The 22015-nt window shown below is 35.9% G+C and overlaps 2 protein-coding genes across 5 annotated transcripts in view; one reads left to right on the top strand and one right to left on the bottom strand.

Annotated features, from left to right (window-relative positions):
- The window catches only part of PYROXD1 (pyridine nucleotide-disulphide oxidoreductase domain 1), a 29645-nt gene extending 8969 nt beyond the window's left edge, over positions 1–20676 (top strand). The window contains exons 4-12 of one of the 3 annotated variants that reach the window (XM_053555482.1): positions 1714–1842; positions 4005–4078; positions 7319–7479; positions 8464–8564; positions 13085–13214; positions 14629–14741; positions 15599–15721; positions 18656–18793; positions 19592–20676. In XM_053555482.1, the coding sequence (XP_053411457.1) occupies positions 1714–1842; positions 4005–4078; positions 7319–7479; positions 8464–8564; positions 13085–13214; positions 14629–14741; positions 15599–15721; positions 18656–18793; positions 19592–19840 (1218 nt within the window). In that variant the 3' untranslated portion in view covers positions 19841–20676. Of the gene's footprint in view, positions 1–1713; positions 1843–4004; positions 4079–7318; positions 7480–8463; positions 8565–8915; positions 9008–13084; positions 13215–14628; positions 14742–15598; positions 15722–18655; positions 18794–19591 lie in introns of those variants that run through there. The other 2 variants (XM_053555483.1, XM_053555484.1) reach the window with 2 other exon arrangements.
- Positions 15643–22015, bottom strand: part of RECQL (RecQ like helicase) — a 33452-nt gene continuing 27079 nt past the window's right edge. The window contains exons 14-16 of one of the 2 annotated variants that reach the window (XM_053555481.1): positions 21668–21794; positions 21012–21072; positions 15643–15761 (exon numbers count right to left, since the gene is read on the bottom strand). In XM_053555481.1, the coding sequence (XP_053411456.1) occupies positions 15757–15761; positions 21012–21072; positions 21668–21794 (193 nt within the window). In that variant the 3' untranslated portion in view covers positions 15643–15756. Of the gene's footprint in view, positions 15762–20871; positions 21073–21667; positions 21795–22015 lie in introns of those variants that run through there. The other variant, XM_053555480.1, reaches the window with a different exon arrangement.

Here is a 22015-nt window from a genome sequence, read left to right as displayed (position 1 = left end):
AGAGAACTCAAACATATTAGCAAGAAAAGAACAAGTGATCCCATCTCAGTGTGGGCAAGGGACTTGAAGAGAAAATTCTCTGAAGAAGACAGGCACACAGCCTACAGACACATGAAAAAATGCTCATCATCCTTAATCATCAGAGAAATGCAAATTAAAACCACTTTGAGATACCATCTAACTCCAGTAAGATTAGCTCACATCACAAAATCCCAAAACCAGAGTTGTTGGCGCGTATGTGGAGAAAAGGGAACACTTCTGCATTGCTGGTGGGAATGCAAACTAATATGTTCCTTTTGGAAAGATGTTTGGAGATCACTTAGGGATCTAAAAATAGACCTGCCGTTTGATCCTACAATTCTTCTACTAGGTATTATATCCAGAAGACCAAAAATCACTTTATAACAAAGATATTTGCACCAGAATGTTTATTGCAGTCCAATTCATAATTGCTAAGTCATGGAAGAAGCCCATGTGCCCATTGACCCATGAATGGATTAATAAATTGTGGTATATGTACACCATAGAATATTATGCAGCCTTAAAAAAAGATGGAGACTTTACCTCTTTCATGTTTACATGGATAGAGCTGGAACATATTCTTCTTAGCAAAGTATCTCAAGAATGGAAGAAAAAGCATCCAATGTACTCAGTCCTACAATGAAACCCATTTATAGCTTTCATATGAAAGCTATAACCCAAGTATAGCCCAAAAGAAGAGGAAGAGGAGAGGGAGGGGGGGGAGGATGGGTGGAGGAAGGGTAATTGGTGGGACCACACCTATGGTGCATTTTACTAGGGTACATGTTAAATTTACTAAGTGTAGAATATAAATGTCTTAACACAATAACTAAGAAAATGCCGTGAAGGCTGTGTTAACCGGTTTGATGAAAGTATTTTAAATTATATATAAAATCACATTGCACCCCATAATTGCATTAATGTACATAGCTATGATTTAATAATAAAATAAAATAATAAAACCAATGGCTACCTAATGGTTTTTAGACTTACTGATGTTGTTAAAAATTAACATAAGTAACTTTAAAGCTTATACACAATAGGACTAAAGGTTAACATGTTTTTCACCTATATTACAATAACCCTTAAAAACATTTAGTTTGCTAGTCAAGTGATTATTTGTACTTAAGAATATAAATACTTCTGTTAGCATGTAATCTTTTAGATTAAGAAAACATATCGTAAATTCTTCCAGCACACACTACTCCCAATACTTACAACAGATATTAATGTACGACATATTAGAATCACTTAAGTCTTCTTATAGTAACTTCCATTGAGATTAGAAATCTTCATCAAGACCTGTGTCAAGTATGACATGATATGAATACTCAATCTTAAAATTTAAAGTTTAGTTTTTAGCCCGAGGTCAACATACCTTTTCAAGCATCTTGAGATTCGCTGAAGTTTAATACAAACCTTTGTGTGAATGTACCTTTTGTTCCAGGGAAGAAAGTTGCATCAAATTTTCAAAATGATCCATGACCCTAAAAGGATTAAGAATCACTGGATTAGAGAATGTATTCTTAAGTTTAGCTTTGAAATTGCTATGACAAAGAATTGAATGCCTCAAAGAGGCAACCTTAGCATTATTATTTTTTGCTTATGTCTAACTGACTTTTTAATTTAAAGTGAAATGTATCCATGTATGAATTTGTTTCTCCTCTTCCTTTCATTGCTATGTGTTTGCAGTGCATTTTAACAGAAGATGGCAATCACCATTTATATAAGAAACTCTGTCTCTGTGCTGGAGCTAAACCAAAATTGATATGTGAAGGAAATCCTTATGTATTAGGAATTCGTGATACAGACAGTGCCAAGGTAACACTTTCAGCTTGGGTCATGGGAAGGGAACTGAAAAGATTCCTTAGACTTTTCTACATCTGAATTAAAGTGTTCCATTTACAATGTTAAGTTCTAAACTATTACAGCAGAAAGGAAGTTTTTGTTTCATGATCCATCAACCAAAGAATGGTTATAATGTTTTATTACAGCAAATTTCAGTTTGGTTTCAGTTGATATTTTTCTTTGTTTTTTAGTTAATGCTAATGTCATATATATGAGATACCCCAAATATAATGTCTGTGCTGAATGTTACAACTTACATTACTCTATTTGGAAATAATGTGATTTGAAACTACATAATGTTAGCAATATTTTTCCAAAAAGAGAAAGCATATCTAAAGTTCGCTCATTGTATTCTCTAGCAAAGAAATTAACATTCAAAACATCTTTGTGATATGAAGCCATGATAGAATCACAGAACTGAAAAAGTCACTTGACTTATTCTCTGCCCTAAAATAATAATAAAGTATCCAAATAGGTGAAACTTCTATATGTGGAGCATTATATTACTTCTTTCTGTAATTCAATTCAGGCTTTATTTACCCTATTGCCAAGAAGCTCTTCCTGGTTTTAATGATTTTGCATTTTATAATTTTTTGCATTTTTGAAAGTTAATGTTTTCTTTCAGCCTGTTCTCTTAATTAGGAATTTAGAGAAAACTAAAGGAACTTGATTATCTTCTTGTAATCAAAGGTCGGGCTCATAACAGTTTAAACTAGGCCTTCTATATATATATGTGAATTCATTGAATCATGATAATCCTGTGCGACAGTTACCATTTCCACTTACAAATGGAAAACTAAGATGGAGAGATTCAGTATTTACCTCTATTGAATTGCTATGAAGTTTATCAGATGTACAGTTTAAACTTGTGCCTTTCATCTCTGTGAATACTGCTCTTTACAGATCTTCCTGTCTTTCTGGGTTTTTTTTTCCCCCTGTGAGATAAGGTCTTGTTCTGTCATCGGAGCTAGAGTGCAGTGGCGTCATCATAGTTCATTGCAACCTCAAACTCCCGGGCTCACGAGATCCCCCTGCCTCAGCCTTTTGAGTAACTGAGACTACAGACACATGCCACCACACCCTGCTAATTGTTGTTTTTTAGGGAGATGGGCTTTCACTCTTGCTGGTCTCAAACTCCTGACCTCAAGCAATCCTCCTACCTTGGCCTTCCAAAGTGCTAGGATTACAGGTGTGAGCCATCACACCTGGCCTTTACAGATTCTCCTTAAATTGCATTACCCTCACAGACAAACTAAGACTAACTTCAGGGGGGCTTTCTTTTTTAAAGAAGTCAATTTCAGTGAATATTTAAAGTCAATTTGCCAGGCAATTTAAGAGAAATAATAATTTAGTAAGAGGAAGAATTTTTTGTTTAGATGTCATTTTGAAGCAATGAGACTGATCTGTACTATGTAAAGTGCGATAGGAATTACTCCTGGCTTGTCTTAAGATCATCATGATCTTTTTTCTGGAGGGTGGAGGCATTAATTTTCTGTCTAATAATGGTTGAAACATTTTTTCAGCATATGTTGAACATTATTATGTGCCTGCTGCCCACCTCACCCCCAGCTTATCTGTATGATCTTACATAATCCGTATAAAAATTCTACATATGTGAATCCTTGGGAGTTATAGAAGCACAGTGAGGTTGGCACCTTGCCAGGGACATCCATTTAGTAACTGCCAGAGCTGGTGACTAGAGTGTGTGCTGTGCCTGTCATTCCTGAGGATTCTAAGTGTTTTGTGACTCCAGGGGAAAATGTCAACTGAGAATCTAGGAGAAGAGAATAACTGTCTTGGTCAAATAGTTGAGAATGTGTTAAACTAAAGACAGTGTCTCCTGCTGAAATTTTGAAGTATTGTAAATGTAATGACGTAAAAAAAGAAAATCAGGAGAGGCATTGCTATAAAGGTAGCTTGGGATGAAACATAAAGGAGAATATTTATAATATTAATTTGGAGGTTACATCCCATATCTTGGCAGAGTGGGAAAGTGAGATTTATTTTGTTCCTTTGCAAGTTTGATAAAATAATTACATTTTTAGAATATTATCAATGAAGCCTCTTACTTCAGGTATTGCCCGTTATTACAAAACATGATCTCTTTTTAATTTAGAAATTTCTTTTTAATATAGGAATTCCAGAAACAGCTGACTAAAGCTAAGAGAATAATGATCATAGGGAATGGTGGTATTGCACTTGAATTAGTGTAAGTATGTTTTAAAATATTCTTTAACAATTGCTCTGTGAGTCGTGCGATTATTGGTAGACTAGAAATGATCTTTTATCCTGAAAATCAAAGATAAATATAATTGTTACATTTCAAGGAAAAAATCCATTTTATGTTTTATAGGATTCCTAATCGCAGAAATTCTTTTATAAAACATAAATGTTTCAGAATTACTTTAGGTCCCAATGGGCCATATATTAGTGACTGGCCACATTTGACCCCCAGATGTGTTTTGTAAGGATGTACTGTATTTAAGAGTAATTTAAATACGTCCACTTTTAGAGCTTTCTAGTCACAGCCCCACCATTTTATACCATGCATCCTGCGTCACTCATTTATGTTACCTCTCTGGGCAGTGAAACCCAAAACTGGCGACTCCTATTTTAGGTCATGTAGTACTCTCAGGTCTTGATTTTAGGAATTTTGGAAATGTGAACATATTAATATGAACTATTTTCATCTTAAGATGATTATTTCAAGCCTACATAAAATTGTTTTACTTTATGATTTTATCCTCCAATGCATGGCTGCCATGGAATAATCTGGATCTTTTTTCAGCCCAGAAAGTTGAGTCAAACCACAAACAGGACAAATTTAAATCAAAATAAGGAATCTGCCAAAGTCCTATCCTTGCTCACTTGGCATCCATTCTAGCTCTTCCAATAGGCTTTTGCCTCTTTTTTTTAGAGGATCATCAATCTTAGTGGAAGCCTGTAGAAGTTCTTAAATTGTCAGAGCACTAGGGATGGCAGTTGTTATTGTAATTAGGAAATTTTTGGCATTATATGGGGAAACACATAGAAAATTAGAGTCAAAACCAAAGTATGGGCTAAGAGGTGGGAGCTAAAGATTTATTGTAAAAGGGCTTTAAATCCTTGCATATATATGACAGATTTCTCCCACTAGCTGTCACCAAAAGTAATTATTATTTGCATTCTAAAACTTTGCTATGTTTAAAAATGTCTCACATTTCATCTTATTCCTCATTTTCTGTAGGTGGGATATTGACGACTATATAATTGAATATAACTCATTATTTTGTTTTTAGTAAACTCGTTTTTGATAGTTTCAGAAAAGTCCCATATACTGTATTCTTTGAATTTAGGTCCACTGAACTATAGCGTCTTTGTCTTTGTGATGAAGGGTAATAAACACTTTTAATAAACACCCATGTTCCACTGAGATGAATTCCAGTTTTCCTCAGTATACATTTATTTTCGTTATTACTCTGTTTTCTTCTAAGTATGGGTTATTCCTTTCCTTTTCAGATACAGTTTTTCATAATTTCACAAAATACCTATTATCTGTTTTTTTAGAGTGGTTTTTATAAATAAAAGCAGTATTTCCCGTTTAAGCTTGTGCATCTTGGCTGAGCATATAGGATGCTCAGGAGGATTAGAGGGTATCCTAAGAGGTAGAACACGTGTAGAAGTTACTTGTAATTTATTAAAATAACTTGGCCTACTAGCCAATTAAAGTTACCTTACTTTAAAACATGAAAAATGGTAATATAGAGAAATTTTCAGTATATAAAGAGAAAGCATTTCCTGATAACTGTATGCCTGTGTATAAATCAAAATGTGAACTTTATTGCCAAATGTGTGTATGTTATGCTTTCTGCTGGTCAGCAATACAACACGGCCAGAGCACCATAAAATAGAAACTTCTCCCAATAATCTGAAATTTAGTGACTATAAATGTTTGCTGGCATAGGAGAACAGGAAAAATAAAAGCTTATTAAATGAGGTATGAGGCTCCATGACATATGTAAAAACGTATGAATATCAGATTACTTGAAGGCACATGTACCAAACTTTCTTTTTCCTATCATCTGTTTGTTGATTAATCTTGAAAAGTCCTAATCTGAGTTACATTATATCAGTATGTGAAATAAAGATAGCAGTTCTTACTACCATTGCAAGTTCAGGTAAAAGCCTTTTATATTATTGCTAGGTGGCCGCGTATCCTGGTAGTCTGGAATTGTCCCCATTTATACCAGTTATACCAAGAGTATTAATAGCAAATAATGTCCCAGGTTGCATGATAAATTATGTGATTTCCTTAATTATAATGGGCTTCAAGGGCTTTGTGACATGAATGGTTAGACAACCACATTCCATTCTCAGTGTCCAAACCTAGAAATAAAACATCCATGCCCAGGAACTCCAGCTAGACGGTAAACAGTAATATAAGGTGGCTTATATATACTATGTCCATTCCATTCTTCCTCTAATATTCTTGATCATTCTGTGAACTAGATCTTTCTTTAGCTAGATGATTGGGGAATTTCTGTGGTAAAGGGAATTAAATTAAAGGTAATTGTTCTTTTATAACAAGATTAAGATTTTAGCTTACATAGGCCATTTCCTAGTTGCCTTCATCTGATTTACATACAACTTGTACGTACAAGCAAGGGCTATTCCAGTAATTTTCTGAGTTACAAAAATCTGACTGATGTATGACCCACACTTAAGAGCAAAATGTACTAAACTTTCTTTTTTCTATCATCTGTTGATTTACAAGTAATAGATAATACCAATTCTAACTTACATACAAATTCAATTTAAGAACAAACCTACAAAAGTTATCTCATTCGTAACCCTGGGTCTGCCTGTAACTTTAATTCTCTTTCTTTCTAACCTTTTCCATAATGTGGTACTTCAAGAACATAAAAAATTGTTCCCAAAAGAAGTGAAAAGTTCTTAGTATTGTAGCTATATCCAACATCCTCCATTATTGATCATGCTCTAACCAGATAAACAAAGCACTGCTTACCACAGGAACCCAGGGGACATTCATTAACTATGTTGGAGAAATTGAACATTTTCAAATGATATTATAATGAAATTTTATGTGTATCAGAGTGTATATTTGTCACTTATAAGTTCCCTCAGTAAACTGGTTAAATTTCTTTTACTATTCTATGTTAACTCTTAATATCCTTAAAGAACATTACATTCCGGGCGGCACCTGTAGCTCAAGGAGTAGGGCGCCGGTCCCATATGCCAGAGGTGGCGGGTTCAAACCCAGCCCCGGCCAAAAATAGAAAAACCACAAAAAAAAAAAAAAGAACATTACATTCCTCTTTATAATCAGTCTTTCCCAATTTGCCTTAAAATATGTTCTATACTTGTGCTTTAGGAGATAATTTTATCTGCACTACAAAGATTCTACTTAAAATTTTGCAATTACTCTGTGTAACTTTAATATTCCTTTTAGATTTGAAATTGAAGGGTGTGAAGTGATTTGGGCCATTAAAGATAAAGCGATAGGGAACACTTTCTTCGATGCAGGAGCAGCTGAATTCTTGACTTCAAAGCTCATTGCTGAAAAACCAGAGGGCAAAATTGCACAGAAGAGAACCAGATATACAACTGAAGGTAAGCATAACCTCTAGCTCATCAGTTCTCAGATGAATTTTTTTTTTAACCGTACAGAAAAGGACTATAAGAAAATTTAGTAAAAACATTTGAGAGATAATAATATGGATAGTAATTATTTCTATATCTTTACATGAAGTTTTCAGATTTTCTAGAACATATACAAATATATAGTGTGTGTGTTATATATATATAACATATATTTGTATTTGTATATTTGTATATATATACATATGAAATTTAAAGTAAACTAAATACACTAGCCCATCTGGAGCTTTGCAAACATCATTTGACAACACCTAAGGTAATTTTGTAAGAAATGTGCTGAGCTTAAAAACTAATGAGAAACTTCACATTTTTAGTTAAAAAGATTTTAAAATTTTCTTGTAAGTTTTGAAGGTCTTAAAAATTGATGAAATTTTGAAAATTTGATGTCTCATTTCTTTTTTTTTTTTTGTAGAGACAGAGTCTCACTTTACTGCCCTCGGTAGAGTGCCGTGGCATCACACGGCTCACAGCAACTTCCAGCTCTTGGGCTTATGTGATTCTCTTGCCTCAGCCTCCCGAGCAGCTGGGACTACAGGCACCCGCCACAACGCCCGGCTATTTTTTTGTTGCAGTTTGGCCGGGGCTGGGTTTGAACCCACCACCCTCGGTATATGGGGCCGGTGCCCTACTCACTGAGCCACAGGCGCCGCCCTGATGTCTAATTTCTTACCTCTCTCAAATCAACCTAGTGTAACATCCAAAAGATAAGTTGATTGATTTTACACTCAACATTTAATTGAAAGATTATCCACTTTGTGACTACATCAGAAAGTATTAAAATAATGAATAAAATGATTATTCAAACTATTGTTAGTATAGTCATGCTATATATACACACACACATATATATACATACACACACATATATTACATTTCCTAAAAGATTCTGAACATAGGTGGTTTATATACATTTTTCATATTAGTTCATCTCTTTAGGAAGGAAAGAGGAAGCAAAAGCCAAAGCTGAAGCCAAAAATGTAGGCAGTGCCTTGGGACCAGATTGGCATGAAGGCTTGAATCTTAAAGGAACAAAAAAGGTATATTTACATATATTGCCTAAGTATGTCTAGATGTAATTTTAAATTTTGAACCATTTGTTAAAGGCTGTTTACAAATACATAGTAATTACTACCCTGTTTCCCCGAAAATAAGACCTACTTACAGGAAAGATAAGACGTCCCCTGAAAATAAGACCTAGTGCATCTTTGGGAGCATACCTTAAAATAAGACACTGTCTTATTTTCAGGGAAACAGGGTAGGTCACTTTACTTAAAATACATAGGGCTGGGCAAGGACTTCAAAGCCACATGGCCCAGTTGCCCACTAAAGATGGGTGAATATCACAGGCATCTAAGACTGGCTCTCAGCCTTCTTTTTTAACTCACCAGGTGTGATACTGTGAAATGTATGCTGCTGGCATACCTCAGAGACCTTGTAGCTTCAGTTCCAGACACCACAATAAAACAAATGTCACAATAAAGTGAGTCACACTAATTTTTTCACTTTCCAGTGCATATAAAAGTTATGTTTCCTTGGTTCTGCAGTCTGTTAAGTGTATAGTAGCATTATGTCTAAAAAAAATACATACCTTAATTTTAAAAAATACTTTACTATTAAAAAAATGTTAACAGTCACATTAGCTTTCAGTACGGTTTTGCTGGTGAAGGGTCTTGCCTCGGTGTTGATGCTGCTGCCTGATCAGGGTGGTGGTTGTTGAAGGTTGTGGCTATCACAGTTTCTTAAAATAAGTCAACAGTGGAAGTTCGTTGCATCGGTTGACTCTTCCCTTCACAAAAGATTTCTCTGTAACATGTGATACTGTTTGACAGCATTTTACTCACAGTAGAACTTCTTTGAAAATTGGAATCAGTCCTCTTGTACCCTGCTGCTACTCAACTAAGTTTATGTAATCTTCTAAATCCTTTATTTCATGTCAACGGTGCTCATAGTATCTTCATCAGGAATAGATGCTGTCTCAAAACACCACTTTCTTTGTTCATCCATAAGAAACGTTTTCTCATCCACTTCAAGTTTTATTATGAGACTGCAGCAATTCAGTCACATCTACAGGCTTCACTTCTCATTCTCAGTCTCTTGCTGTTTCAGCTACATCTGCAGTTACTCCTCCACTGAAGGTTTGAACCTCTCAGTATGGATACTGCATGAGGGTTGGAGTCACTTCTTCCAAACTTCTGTGAATGCGGATATTTTGACCTCTTCCCATGAATCTTGCATGTTTTAATGGCATCTGGAATGGCAATCTTACATGTTTTAATGGTGAATCCTTTCCAAAAGATTTTCAGTTACTTTGCCCAGATCTGTCAGAAGAACACCATCTGTGGCATTTATAACCTCACAAAATATATTTCTTACATAATTAGACTTACAAGTCAAAATGACTCCTTAATCCATGGGCTACAGAATGTATGTTGCAGGCATGAAGACAGTATTAATCTCCTTATACACCTCCATCAGAGCTCTTGGGTTACTAGGTGCATTGTCAATGAGCAGTAATATTTTTAAAGGAATCTTATTCTGGGCAGTTGTTCTCAACAGTTGGCTTAAACAGAAGTGCTATCATTTAGGCTTTGTTTTTCCATTCATATAGCACAAGGAAAAGTAGATTTAGCACAATTTTTTTTTTTTTTTTTGTAGAGACAGAGTCTCACTGTACTGCCCTCGGGTAGAGTGCCGTGGTGTCACACGGCTCACAGCAACCTCTAACTCTTGGGCTTACATGATTCTCTTGCCTCAGTGTCCCGAGCAGCTGGGACTACAGGCGCCCGCCACATCGCCCGGCTATTTTTTTTGTTGTTGCAGTTTGGCCGGGGCTGGGTTTGAACCCGCCACCCTCAGCATATGGGGCCGGCGCCCTCTCACTGAGCCACAGGCACTGCCAATTCTTAAGGGCCCTGGGATTTTCAAGTGGTAAATGACATGGCTTCCACTTAAATTTATTAGCTACATTAATACCTAACAAAAGTCAGCCTGTCCTTTGACATTTTGAAGTTTGGAGTTGACTTTTTCTCTCAAGCTATGAAAGTCCTGAATGGCTACTGCTTTTAATGGTTCATCTACATTAAAAATGTGTTCTTTAGTGTTCTTCAGATGTTCCTCAAGCATCTTAACTAGACCTTCTGGATAACTTGCTGTAGCTTCAACATCACCACTCACTACTTCACTGTGCACTTTTATGTTATGGAGACAGCTTCTTTTTCTACACTTTGTGAATCAACCTGTGTTAGCTTCCAGCTTTTCTTTTAAAACTCTCTCACCTCTCTCAGCCTTTATAGAATTGAAGAAAGTTAGGGCCTTGCCCAGAATTAGGCTTTAGTTTAAGGGAATCTTGTGGCTGATTGGATCCTCTATCCAGAGCACACACACTTTCTCAGGAAGGCTGTTTCTCTTTCTTGTCATGCATGTGATCTTGGAGTAGCATTTTCAATTTCCTTCAAGAAGTTTGTTTGCATTCACAATTTGGCTGTTTGGCACAAGAAGCCTAGCTTTTGGCCTTTCTTGGCTTTTGACATGCTGTCTTCACTAAGCTTAATCATTTCTAGCTTTTGAGTTAAAGTGACAGACATACAACCCTTCCTTTCATCACTTCCACACTTAGAGACCACTGTAGGGTTTTCTTATTGTTTCAGTATTACTGTGTCTCAGGGAATAGGGAGGCCCAATAAAAGGGAGAGAGACAAGGAATGGCCTAGTGGAGCAGGCAGAACAACAGAATATTCATCAGTTGAGTTCAGCGTCTTATATGGGTGTGGTTCCTGGTGCCCCAGAACAGTTACAAGAGTGACGTCAGCAATCCCTGATCACAGACTACCATAACAGATATAGTAATAATGAGAGAATTCAAAATATTGCAAGAATTACCAAATGTGACAGAGAGACTCTCAAGTAAACACATGCTATTGGGAAAATGGTAACAATAGACTTGGTGGAGACAGGGTTGTTACAGACCCTTAAAATGTGGTATCTGCAAAGCTGAATAAAGTGCAGTAAAAGGAGGTGGGCCTATATTTGGTGTTTTCTGACATACAACTCCTAAAATTTTGGAAGCTCCAAAGTGATGTCTTTTGTATGCTAATGAACTGACTAGTGGCTGGCAGCCCTGGGTAGCTTCAGGATGGGGGCTAGTCACAAGAAAAACCAAGACAGAATAAAAGGGTTGGAACATTTCAGCCCCACTATCCCCGGTCCTCTGGGAAGTGAGAGGGGTTGAAGGTTAAGTTGAACACCAGTGGCCAGTGATTTAATCAACTTGGCTGTGTAATGAATCTTCCATTAAAACCCAGAGGACCACGGTCAATTATGGAAGCTTTCCCTCATGTTTTGTTCCATGTATTAATCTGTACTCTTTGTCATATCCTTTACAATAAAACTGGTAGATCTAAGTAAAAGGTTTCACTGAGTTCTGTGTGCTGTTCTAGCAAAGTAAGTGAACAGAGGAAGAAATCATGCAAGCCCTGATTTGTATAGTTGGTTGGTCAGAAGTGCAGGTGAAACAACCTGGGCTTGCAGTTGTGGGAAGTAGAAGACAGTCCTGTGGGATTGAGCCTCAACCTGTGTGTTCTGATGCTGTTTCCAGGTAGGGTCAGAAATGAATTAAATTAGAGGACACTCAGCTGGCATTCACTGAGAATGTATTACCTGCTTTAGTGTGTGAAGGAAACCCCCACACATTTGGTCACAGAAGTAATCTGTGTTGTGAGAGTATAGTGGGAGAAACTTAGTTTTTTACTATTTCCTGACACGGGGATGGAGATCTGCATACTCACACTTCTGTGAATATGCTTGTCCTATTTAGTCTTTTCTCCAAGGTTCCTTTAGATGCATGCAGTAAACTTGTAAAGGCTGTTAGATGGATTTAAAATACATAATACTATAATTGATAGATGACTTTTACTCATTTTATTAGATATTTTGAATTTTTAACAGTTGTTAAAAGGCTATGCTATTTAAACATTTTAAGAAATAATGCATGTAGTCCTTCATTACTGTGTATAATTTCTTCAAAACTTTGGTGTTCTACTTTAGGTAGGTGGGAGTGGGACTGACTACATGATATACTTAATTTTGGTGGTAGAAATAATGTAAAAATCCTCTCTGTACCTTCAGATCCTAAGATCATGTGTTCAACCCAAGAACTTTAACAATTTAGTTCAATAAACATTTATTGAGAGTCTACTATCTACCTGGCGCTTTACTAAGGTTCTACATTATAACAATAAGATAGGTCTTCCCTGAATAAGGTTTTATAGTCCATGACCATTTTAATTATTTTTAATAATACATATATTAACAGTGAGCTTAATCTAAAAAATATGCCCTCCATACTATCTGCCAATGCAACTTCTAGATCTCTTAAGAACTGAATGAATTTCTCCTCACTCCTTCCATGCACAGAAATTGAGAGGTTTATTTGGGAGTACCTGATGTGTTTTCATTGTAAGAATTAAGTTTTCTATATGTTTCTGCGAGTATCTTCATCATCAGTAACCCAAGCCATTCTTTTTGAAAGTATTATGGTGACCAGTATTTTTTATTTTAGTTTTCTCATAAGATTCACATTGAAAATATGTGTGAAGTAAAGAATATTTACCTTCAGGAAGAATTTAGAATTTTAAAGAAAAAGTCTTTAAGTTTTCCAAGAGAAGATAAGTCAGTTACATCTGATAAGGGTAAGTAATGAAATAAAATATATAACCATTTAATTAAAAGGAAAACTGTTTAATGTTGCCAAATTATTTATAAAAATAACTTCAGATTTCCATGTAAAATTTAAACATGAAAAGTAAAAATAAAACCATAATTTAATGTCTAGTCACTAAGATTTCTAATGAATTATATATAGAGATCTTAACATAGGTTTCATAATGTTTTGACCATCAGTAAGAATATCTTACAGATCAACACAAAACAGAAACCTGAACCTCTAGAGGTGAGATGACTTCTCCAAAATCAGACTAAACATGTATATATGTTTGGGACTCAGATGTATATCTCTTTACTCCTATTCCGATATGAGAACTACCATTTTTTTTTTGTTTGTTTTTTGAGACAGAGTCTCACTCTATTACCCAACCTAGAGTACCATGGCCTCAGCCTAACTCACAACAACCTGAAACTCCTGTGCATGTGCAATCCTTCTACATTAACTTCCTGAGTAGCTGGGACTACAGGTATGCACCACCATGCCCAACTAATTTTTCTATTTTTAGCAGAGATGGGGTCTTACTCTTTCTCAGGCTGGTCTTGACCTCCTGAGCTCAAGGGATCCTCCTATTTTGGCCTCCCAGAGGGCTAAAAGAACTATCATCTTTTAAAGAAATATGCTTAGCCACCAGTGTATAAAATTTTCCACTGTTTTTAATTATGTGAATTTTTCCATAGGAAAAGGGAATTTTAGAGTTTGAATATGAACAATGAAGGAAAGAACACATTAAAAAGTGTAAGAGCCTGATGTGTTGACTGAAGCCTGACATGATAGCACTCTAGGAGGCCAAGGAGAATAGATTGCTTGAGCTTAGGAGTTGGAGACCAGCCTGAGCAAGAATGAGACTCTGAGACTGTCTCTAAAAATAGCCAGGTATTGTGGTAGGGCGCCTGTAGTCCCACCAACTCTGGAGGCTGAGGCAGGAGGGTCACTTGAGCCCAAGAGTTTGAGATTGCTGTGAGCTATGACACCACGGCACTCTACCCAGGGCAACAGAGTGAGACTATTGTCTCAATTAAGAAAAAAAAAAAGTGAATATAACCTAGTTAGACTAAATGCTAAGTGGAATGAAAAGTATTAATAACAATTTTTGAAGAATTTAGAAGGTGATAATTTACTTTGTTAAAATTGATGTCCACATTTGAAGGAAAAACATTTAGAATACCATTTTTTAAATATACCTTAAACAAGGAGATGATGTTGATTGCATTAAAATTATTTTAGCAGATATGCTTTATAAAAATTATTAAAGGGTAGTACTACAAAGTCACATCTTGCCTTTTTTTCTGTGTTTCTACTCATTGTATTCACATAATGCTATGGACATTTGGTGATGATCACATTTGAGAATAAAATTTTGTTTTTTGTTTTTTTTTAAGAGATGTGGCCTATATATGTGGAATTGACGAATGAAAAGATATATGGCTGTGATTTTATTGTCAGTGCTACAGGAGTTATACCAAACATAGACCCTTTTCTCCATGGTAACAGTGTAAGGTGAAATTATTTGTCCAGCTATGAATATTTTTAAAATACTCTTAATGAAGATCTCTGATTTTCAAGCATGATTAATTATCTTTATTTTAGTAGAAAACTGTAACGTAAGACAGTAGTAAACAATTTGGCTTATATTCAAGTCTTGATTTACAGTATTCTTTACTGCTTAAAATACTGAAGCAGTTAACATCCCAGCATAACTATTGTTACTAATCTAAGGCTTGGTAAGAGACTGATACTAGCTATGAATTCTCTAAGGTGGATTTTTTTCTTTCTTTTTTTTGAGACAGAGTCTCACTATGTCGCCCTCAGTAGAGTGCTGTGGCATCACAGCTCACAGCAACCTCAAACTTACGGGCTTAAGCAGTTCTCTTGCCTCAGCCTCCCAGTAACTGGGACTCCAGGCGCCTGCCACTACACCTGGCTATTTTTTGTTGCAATTATCATTGTTTAGCTAGCCCAGGCCAAGTTCGAACCCACGCGCCTCCGTGTGCAGCTTGCGCCATAACCACTGTGCTACAGGCGCCAAGCCCAAAAGTGTATTTTCTAAAAAAACCATCTTGTATTTTTTGCTGTTTAGCATTTGAAACTTAATAAAAACAGAGAAATGTTTTTGTAATTATTGGTGGGGAAGTGATATGATTATTAAGTATTTTTGATGTTGAAATTCTAAGAATTTTACAGGTCTAAGTATGAATTTGATCCCTGGAAATTCAGCTTAGGTGTTTAAACTTTACAGCTGTTTTTATCAATATACCTACATGTAAAATATTTGATTTGTTCTTTTACTTTAGAATAAAAATCTTACTTTTCATTTTGCTTACCACCATGCTTATGAAGAACATTGTTTAGTTTGACCTAGGGGAAGACGGTGGCCTGAAAGTGGATGATCACATGCACACCTCCCTTCCTGATGTCTACGCGGCAGGTGACATCTGCAGTGCATCCTGGCAGCCTAGCCCCGTGTGGCAGCAGGTGAGCTAGCATATATGAGTGATCACATGTTTTCTTCAGTCTGAAAAAAAAAAAACGGTGGGTGCTACCAACAAATCCAGCTTTCTGGTTTTCCAACTTTTCTACCATGGAATTGTTTTGTGATACTTAAAAAAAAAAAAAAACACTAGAATTTTTTTCCTTTTTACTAAGTTATTAGATAGTGGTAGAGTGGGATATCTTTTAATTTAAAAGAAATTATGGGCTATTACTTTTTCATTCCCATATGCGTATCAGCACTGTCAAGTAAAATTTTCTGTGATGATGGAAATGTTCTATAATTCTGTACCATCCAGTCAAATGTCACACTAGCCATGTGTCACATGAGTAGTTGAAAATGTGACTAATATAGCTGAAAGACTTGGGACAAGACCCCCACTCTGTCCTGGGCTAACACGACCCCCAATCAACCGCAAGAGACGACACTTGATGCAATCAGCACGAGGGTTTTTTTTATTTTTATTCCAGCATGCTGGGGCCTAACCCGTGACTCTCTCAGGAGCCGAGGAGTTAAGCCCCGAACAGCAGATTTTACAAGCTTATAAAGGCAAAAACCACAGAGTAGGGAGGGGGAGCAGACATAGCAGGGGCTCTAACCATAAAGTAGGGAGAGGGAGCAGACATAGCAGGGGCTCTAACCATAAAGTAGGGAGAGGGAGCGGACATAGCAGGGGCTCTAACCATAAAGTAGGGAGGGGAAGCAGACATAGCAGGGGCTTTCCAGATAAGAAGAACTCTGGTTTATTATTCAACTGTCTTAAGACAAGATTAACAGTTAAACATTTGCTTCAGCTCGGGGCTATCTTCTGGAACAGTTACAAAAGGTCACATTCTCATGGTAGTGGGTGAGAGGTGGTCACATTCCTATGGTAGGGAGTGAGAGGTGGTCACATTCCTATGGTAGGGAGTGAGAGGTGGTCACATTCTCATGGTAATATTTTCTTTCATAGCAAAGGAACTGAATTTTTAACTATTAATTTTTCATTAAATTTAAATAGTTACATGTTTAGTGGCTGCCATATTGAACAGCACAGGTTTAGAATAAAAAAAATACTGATAATAAATCAATAAATCATACAGACCAAACATTCTATACCTGGATGACCCTATTCTGTCCTATGGTAATTATTACTGAAAAATGTTCCTATAGTGAAGAGCTTTCCTCAGCCTTAACAACTTGGAACTGCATCTAGACTCCCCCCAACCTCTGAGCATTGCCTGCCTCCTTCTAATGGTACAACAAAACTACTAGAGGATACAGACAATGACCAGAGGTGAAGTTGTCTCAGGAAGGGCGGAAACCCAGGTAGATGTTAATTAACACTTATCTTTGCTAAGACTAGCTCCCCAGTTAGGGGTATTATTCATGCTGATTAACTATAGAGTACACAGTAGTAGAAGAACCAAACGTATTTTAAGTAGCTTCATCATTTTGTATGATGAAGACAGCAGAGACATCAGGAAATAAAAAAAATGTTTGCAATTAATAGTTGGAACTGGGTGGCGCCTGTGGCTAAGTGAGTAGGGCGCCGGCTCCATATGCCGAGGGTGGCGGGTTCAAACCCAGCCCCGGCCAAACTGCAACCAAAAAATAGCCGGGCGTTGTGGCGGGCGCCTGTAGTCCCAGCTGCTCGGGAGGCTGAGGCAAGAGAATCGCTTAAGCCCAGGAGATGGAGGTTGCTGTGAGCCGTGTGAAGCCACGGCACTCTACCTGAGGGCAGTACAGTGAGACTCTGTCTCTACAAAAAAAAAGAAAAAAAAAAAAAAAGTTGGAATTTATGGGAATTTTTTCAACATTTTAAAACCCTCTAGAATAAATTATTTCTGTGATGTGTGTTATAATCTGATGCAGGAAAGAAATATCCAAAACTAAACAGGTATCCGTTATTTTGAGTGAATCCATTATAATTAGACCCTACTTCTTAATTAATTAGCACCCAACCAGGATGCTAATTAATTTATTTTTACATAGTCCAAGATGTAAACTTGCTGCAGGCCACTTCTGTTAGCTTTTCTCAAGTTGCTACTATGCTCACTTTATTCTGCTTCTTTGCCATAGACTGCCTTTCACATCATCCTATCTATCTTGTTTACAGAGGAGACTAAATAAATCACTTCTACTAGAAATGCTCAAAGCTCACGTCCACGATTATGACATTTTTGCACAAAAGACAGCATTAGGTACATATACTCACACATAGGGGTAGAAGGAAACTAATTGCTTCTTATAGGCTAAGCTATTGAATTTTCCTAAGAGCTATGAGGTAGGTGGTGTTATGTTTGTTTCAGATGAAGAAACTAAGGCTCAGAAAACCTTAATATGCAGAAGAGTTGATATTCAGATCCACTAGGACTCCCAAAGCCAGTAATGTCTTATACAGAAAAGCCCAAAACTTTGTAAACATAAAATAAAAATACAATAGAGGGGAAATTAATACTACTATAGGGAAAAACCTAAATGATTTGCCAGAATCAGTTTCTGAAATCTAATAGGGTATCTTGGGGCTGGGCACCAACAGGTCCAACCACTGCAGTAGTTACCCAGTGGGCCTTAATTATCTAATGCTTAAAAATGAAGGTGACTGGAAAATGGAACAATATTTTTAGCGATAGTTTGTTATCTCTATTACGATAACAAACTTCGAAGAGAGGACTGGTTAGTTAAAATGTGTTTCTCGCCTGGTTTAACTTAAAATATTTTCATACTATTTAATAGAAATTATATTAAAACATAGATGATTGGAGTCATCTTTCAATTTTAGATGTAGTAATTTAGATAGAATTCAAAAAATTCCAAAAACCAGTCTGATTAGGGTGCACTAACCCCGCTAAGAGAATTTATGAGGTAAAATGGTAACATTGTTCAAGTAATGATCCTGAGAAATGACAGTGTGTAACAGGTTTTCATGATTTCAGATGCGGCTATGGACTCAAGCCAGACAGATGGGATGGTATGCAGCAAAGTGTATGGCTGCAGCCAGTTTAGGAGAATCAATTGACATGGATTTCAGCTTTGAATTATTTGCTCACGTAACAAAATTTTTTAACTATAAGGTAAGATAGATATAACTCTTGATATATCATCTAAATTTCTACTGGATTACAAATTTGCATGGTTTTAATCATTTTATAAAGAATGATATTTTTTCCTTTTTTGCAAATCAATACATGATAGTACTGCGGATCTTAGTTAGGAATTAAGGTGTAAGGATCATCTGATAATTATTACCCAGCTTATCACTATTATATTTTATAGTTAAGAAGAAAAAAAAAAAAATCTCCCTTCCGTATTTGTTCTGTTGTGCTTTTCTAACTTTTACTTGAGATTCATCCTTTCCATCTGAGAGGAATTAACAGCTGTTATACTCAAGAATAAGCTAGGTGTTACCCCATGCTTATTATTTTATTTAATCCTTTTTATATTACTCTGCAACGGGTATTTTTTTTCCTAATTTACGGATAAGAAGAAACTTTCAAAAGGCTTAGGGAAATTAAGTACTTTGTTTATGAAGGATCTGTTCATTTCCTTATTAAATCTTTAAACACTGACTCCAGGCTAATGTAACCGGTATCTTATTACACACATTTATATGTTCACTAGATATTTTTAATGATAGAAATGTTAGACGTTAACACTTCACTATGTTCACTAGATACTTTTAATGTTATTTTTAACCTGTAAAATTGCATGCCATTCTAGTGTTTCTTTGGACTCCTCCACATTATACTTTTTAGCTGTAAAATTTTGTTGAATAATTTTTCTGCTGGCTATTCTAGCATGACATAGAAAAATGACACATTATGTTTTCTTTTTGGCACTCACAAGAGTAACTTTTTTATCCCTATATTTAGGTTGTATTGCTGGGAAAATACAATGCACAGGGCTTAGGTTCAGATCATGAATTAATGCTGAGATGCACCAAAGGACAAGAATATATCAAAGTGGTCATGCAGAACGGGCGGATGATGGGCGCTGTCTTAATTGGTGAAACTGATTTAGAAGAAACCTTTGAAAACTTGATTTTAAACCAAATGAATCTTTCACAATATGGAGAAGATCTGCTAGATCCAAATATTGATATAGAAGATTATTTTGACTAAGAGAATTTCTTCAAGAATCACATGAATATCCCAAATGAGACAAGAAAAATCACAACTAAATAAAAGGAATGACTGAACCCAGTTAATGACCACAACATTAAGAGGACAGAGGTGATAATGATGTTAGTGAAAAGTATTAAAAAAAGCAAAGTCTAAGTATGAAACCAGTTCAGATAATTTATTTATAGATGTATTTTCTAATACAAAAGTGACCATTTATAAATTATATAGTAAGTCTTCAGTTATCCATTTTTGTTTTAACATTCAAACATGTTCACTTGTGATTTAGCTTTGGAGCAAATTTAGCTAAGTTATCTACTTAGCCAGAATGTCCTCTACTACAGCAGTCTCCAACTTTTTTGGCACCAGGGACTGGTTTCATGGAAGACAGTTTTTCCACAGACTTAAGGAGGAGATTTGTTAGGAGGCGGAGCTCAGGCAGTGATACCAGCAAAGACTGTTGGCTAGCTTGCTCCTGGCCTCCTATTGTGTGGCCTGGTACCAGTCCATGGCCCAGGGGTTGGGAATCGCACTTCTGGTAGATGAGAGCCATTCTTTGTGAAATTCAAAATAGGGTTGTGGTTTCAGAAAGCTTGTAGTATTGCTTTACTCTATTAAATACAGATGCAACAGTATCTCCTTTGCTGATATTTGTATTGATGCCTTGTTTTTTTGCTTGTTGCTGAATTGGTTTTATAACACATTATCTATATTATGTAGCTTAAAATATTACTCATTTAATGATGAGCTTCTGTCAGTATATAGTATTGGTATAAAGAAGATAGTTATGTCAAAAGAAAAAAGCAACTAAGTATATTAAAGCATAAAGAACTTAATGATGTGAACTTATTCTCAAGGATTTTACATAAAAATTATTTTTCCCTTGTCTCATTCTGTAAAATTAGCTAATTCATGATCTCCAATTTCCAAGTTCTCAAAATCTCAAGTCTCCAGAGATAAGCTCTGAAAACATAGCTCCATATGTATAAGATAGCAATGACATTGTTTTTAAAATTGATTAACTACAAAAATAATGGTGTAAACATGCATAAACTATTCGGGAAATAATAGTAATATTCATTTCACGCATCATCGATTTTTCTTTTCTTAGCCCCTGTATTCTTAGAACCAGAGTGCTGAAGCATGTTTGCGGCCTTCTTCTGGAATTTACCTGAAATTTTTTCTTCCCTTTTATCAGGTTCTTCAGAATGACTGGTTTGAGATGCTTCAACCTACAAAAACAATAACAAAACACCCTAGTAAAAATTCAACCAGTTTTCTTATAAGATTAATAATTTCAAAACATTCCTTCAGCATCAGTTACTTCTTTAAGTATCCAAGGGTCTAGTTTTTTTTATCTCTAAATTTCTACTCAAATGTAAGTTCTATAGTGAATAAAAGGAACTACACTGTCAGAGAAGCTTAAAAAAATGCCCGAAGTATCTTATACACAGTGCTACCTGGCAGCCTTTTGCAGACTTGATAGTGCTTGGTTTATAACAGTGGTTTTCAACTTCTGGAGTAGCAGACAGACAGACTTCTTTCTCAACCAGTAATGATCACAACTAATACCAAGAGGGCAGGGTCCACCACAAAATCGGGACATTAAAATGGACTCTTCATATTCCAAGAGACAGGAAAACCCCCCCTTGTCTATGTGAAAAGGCTAGTCTAAATTTTTTCACCATCTCCACAGAAAATGTTTCTCTTTTCCATACCCAGAATCTAAGTGTTGAGCTAGATCTAGAGGAGTACTACAGAAAAGCATCCCATAGTCTTTAATATATATTTTTAAATATATAAAACTGAAAGTTAATAGGCAGTTACCCTGGAACAGTTCTGGGTAGGCTTTACTTGCATAGTAATAACATGGGCCTCGCTATTCAGAAGATTGGCTTTAGGTCCTATTTTCAAATATGAAATGGTGGCATACGCTGTAAAACTGTAGTCTTCTCTGCAGAAGATAAAAGCGAACAATCAGGAGTGTTCTGAAATTTACCAAAGAAATAACAATATGTGCAATAATTTTAAATAACACTGATTTGAAATAATAAAACTTGTAAGAATGCAAATACAATGTTCATAGAAAGTAGTTTTGTTCCTTTTTGACTTACACTATCACAGTTTATTAGATATTTTCTATAGCATTTAAAAGTTCACGTGAAATAAATGCAA

The sequence above is a fragment of the Nycticebus coucang genome, chromosome 12 (genome assembly GCF_027406575.1).
Source record: "Nycticebus coucang isolate mNycCou1 chromosome 12, mNycCou1.pri, whole genome shotgun sequence".
Lineage (NCBI taxonomy): Eukaryota > Metazoa > Chordata > Mammalia > Primates > Lorisidae > Nycticebus > Nycticebus coucang.
This window is presented reverse-complemented; position numbering and strand designations above follow the sequence as displayed.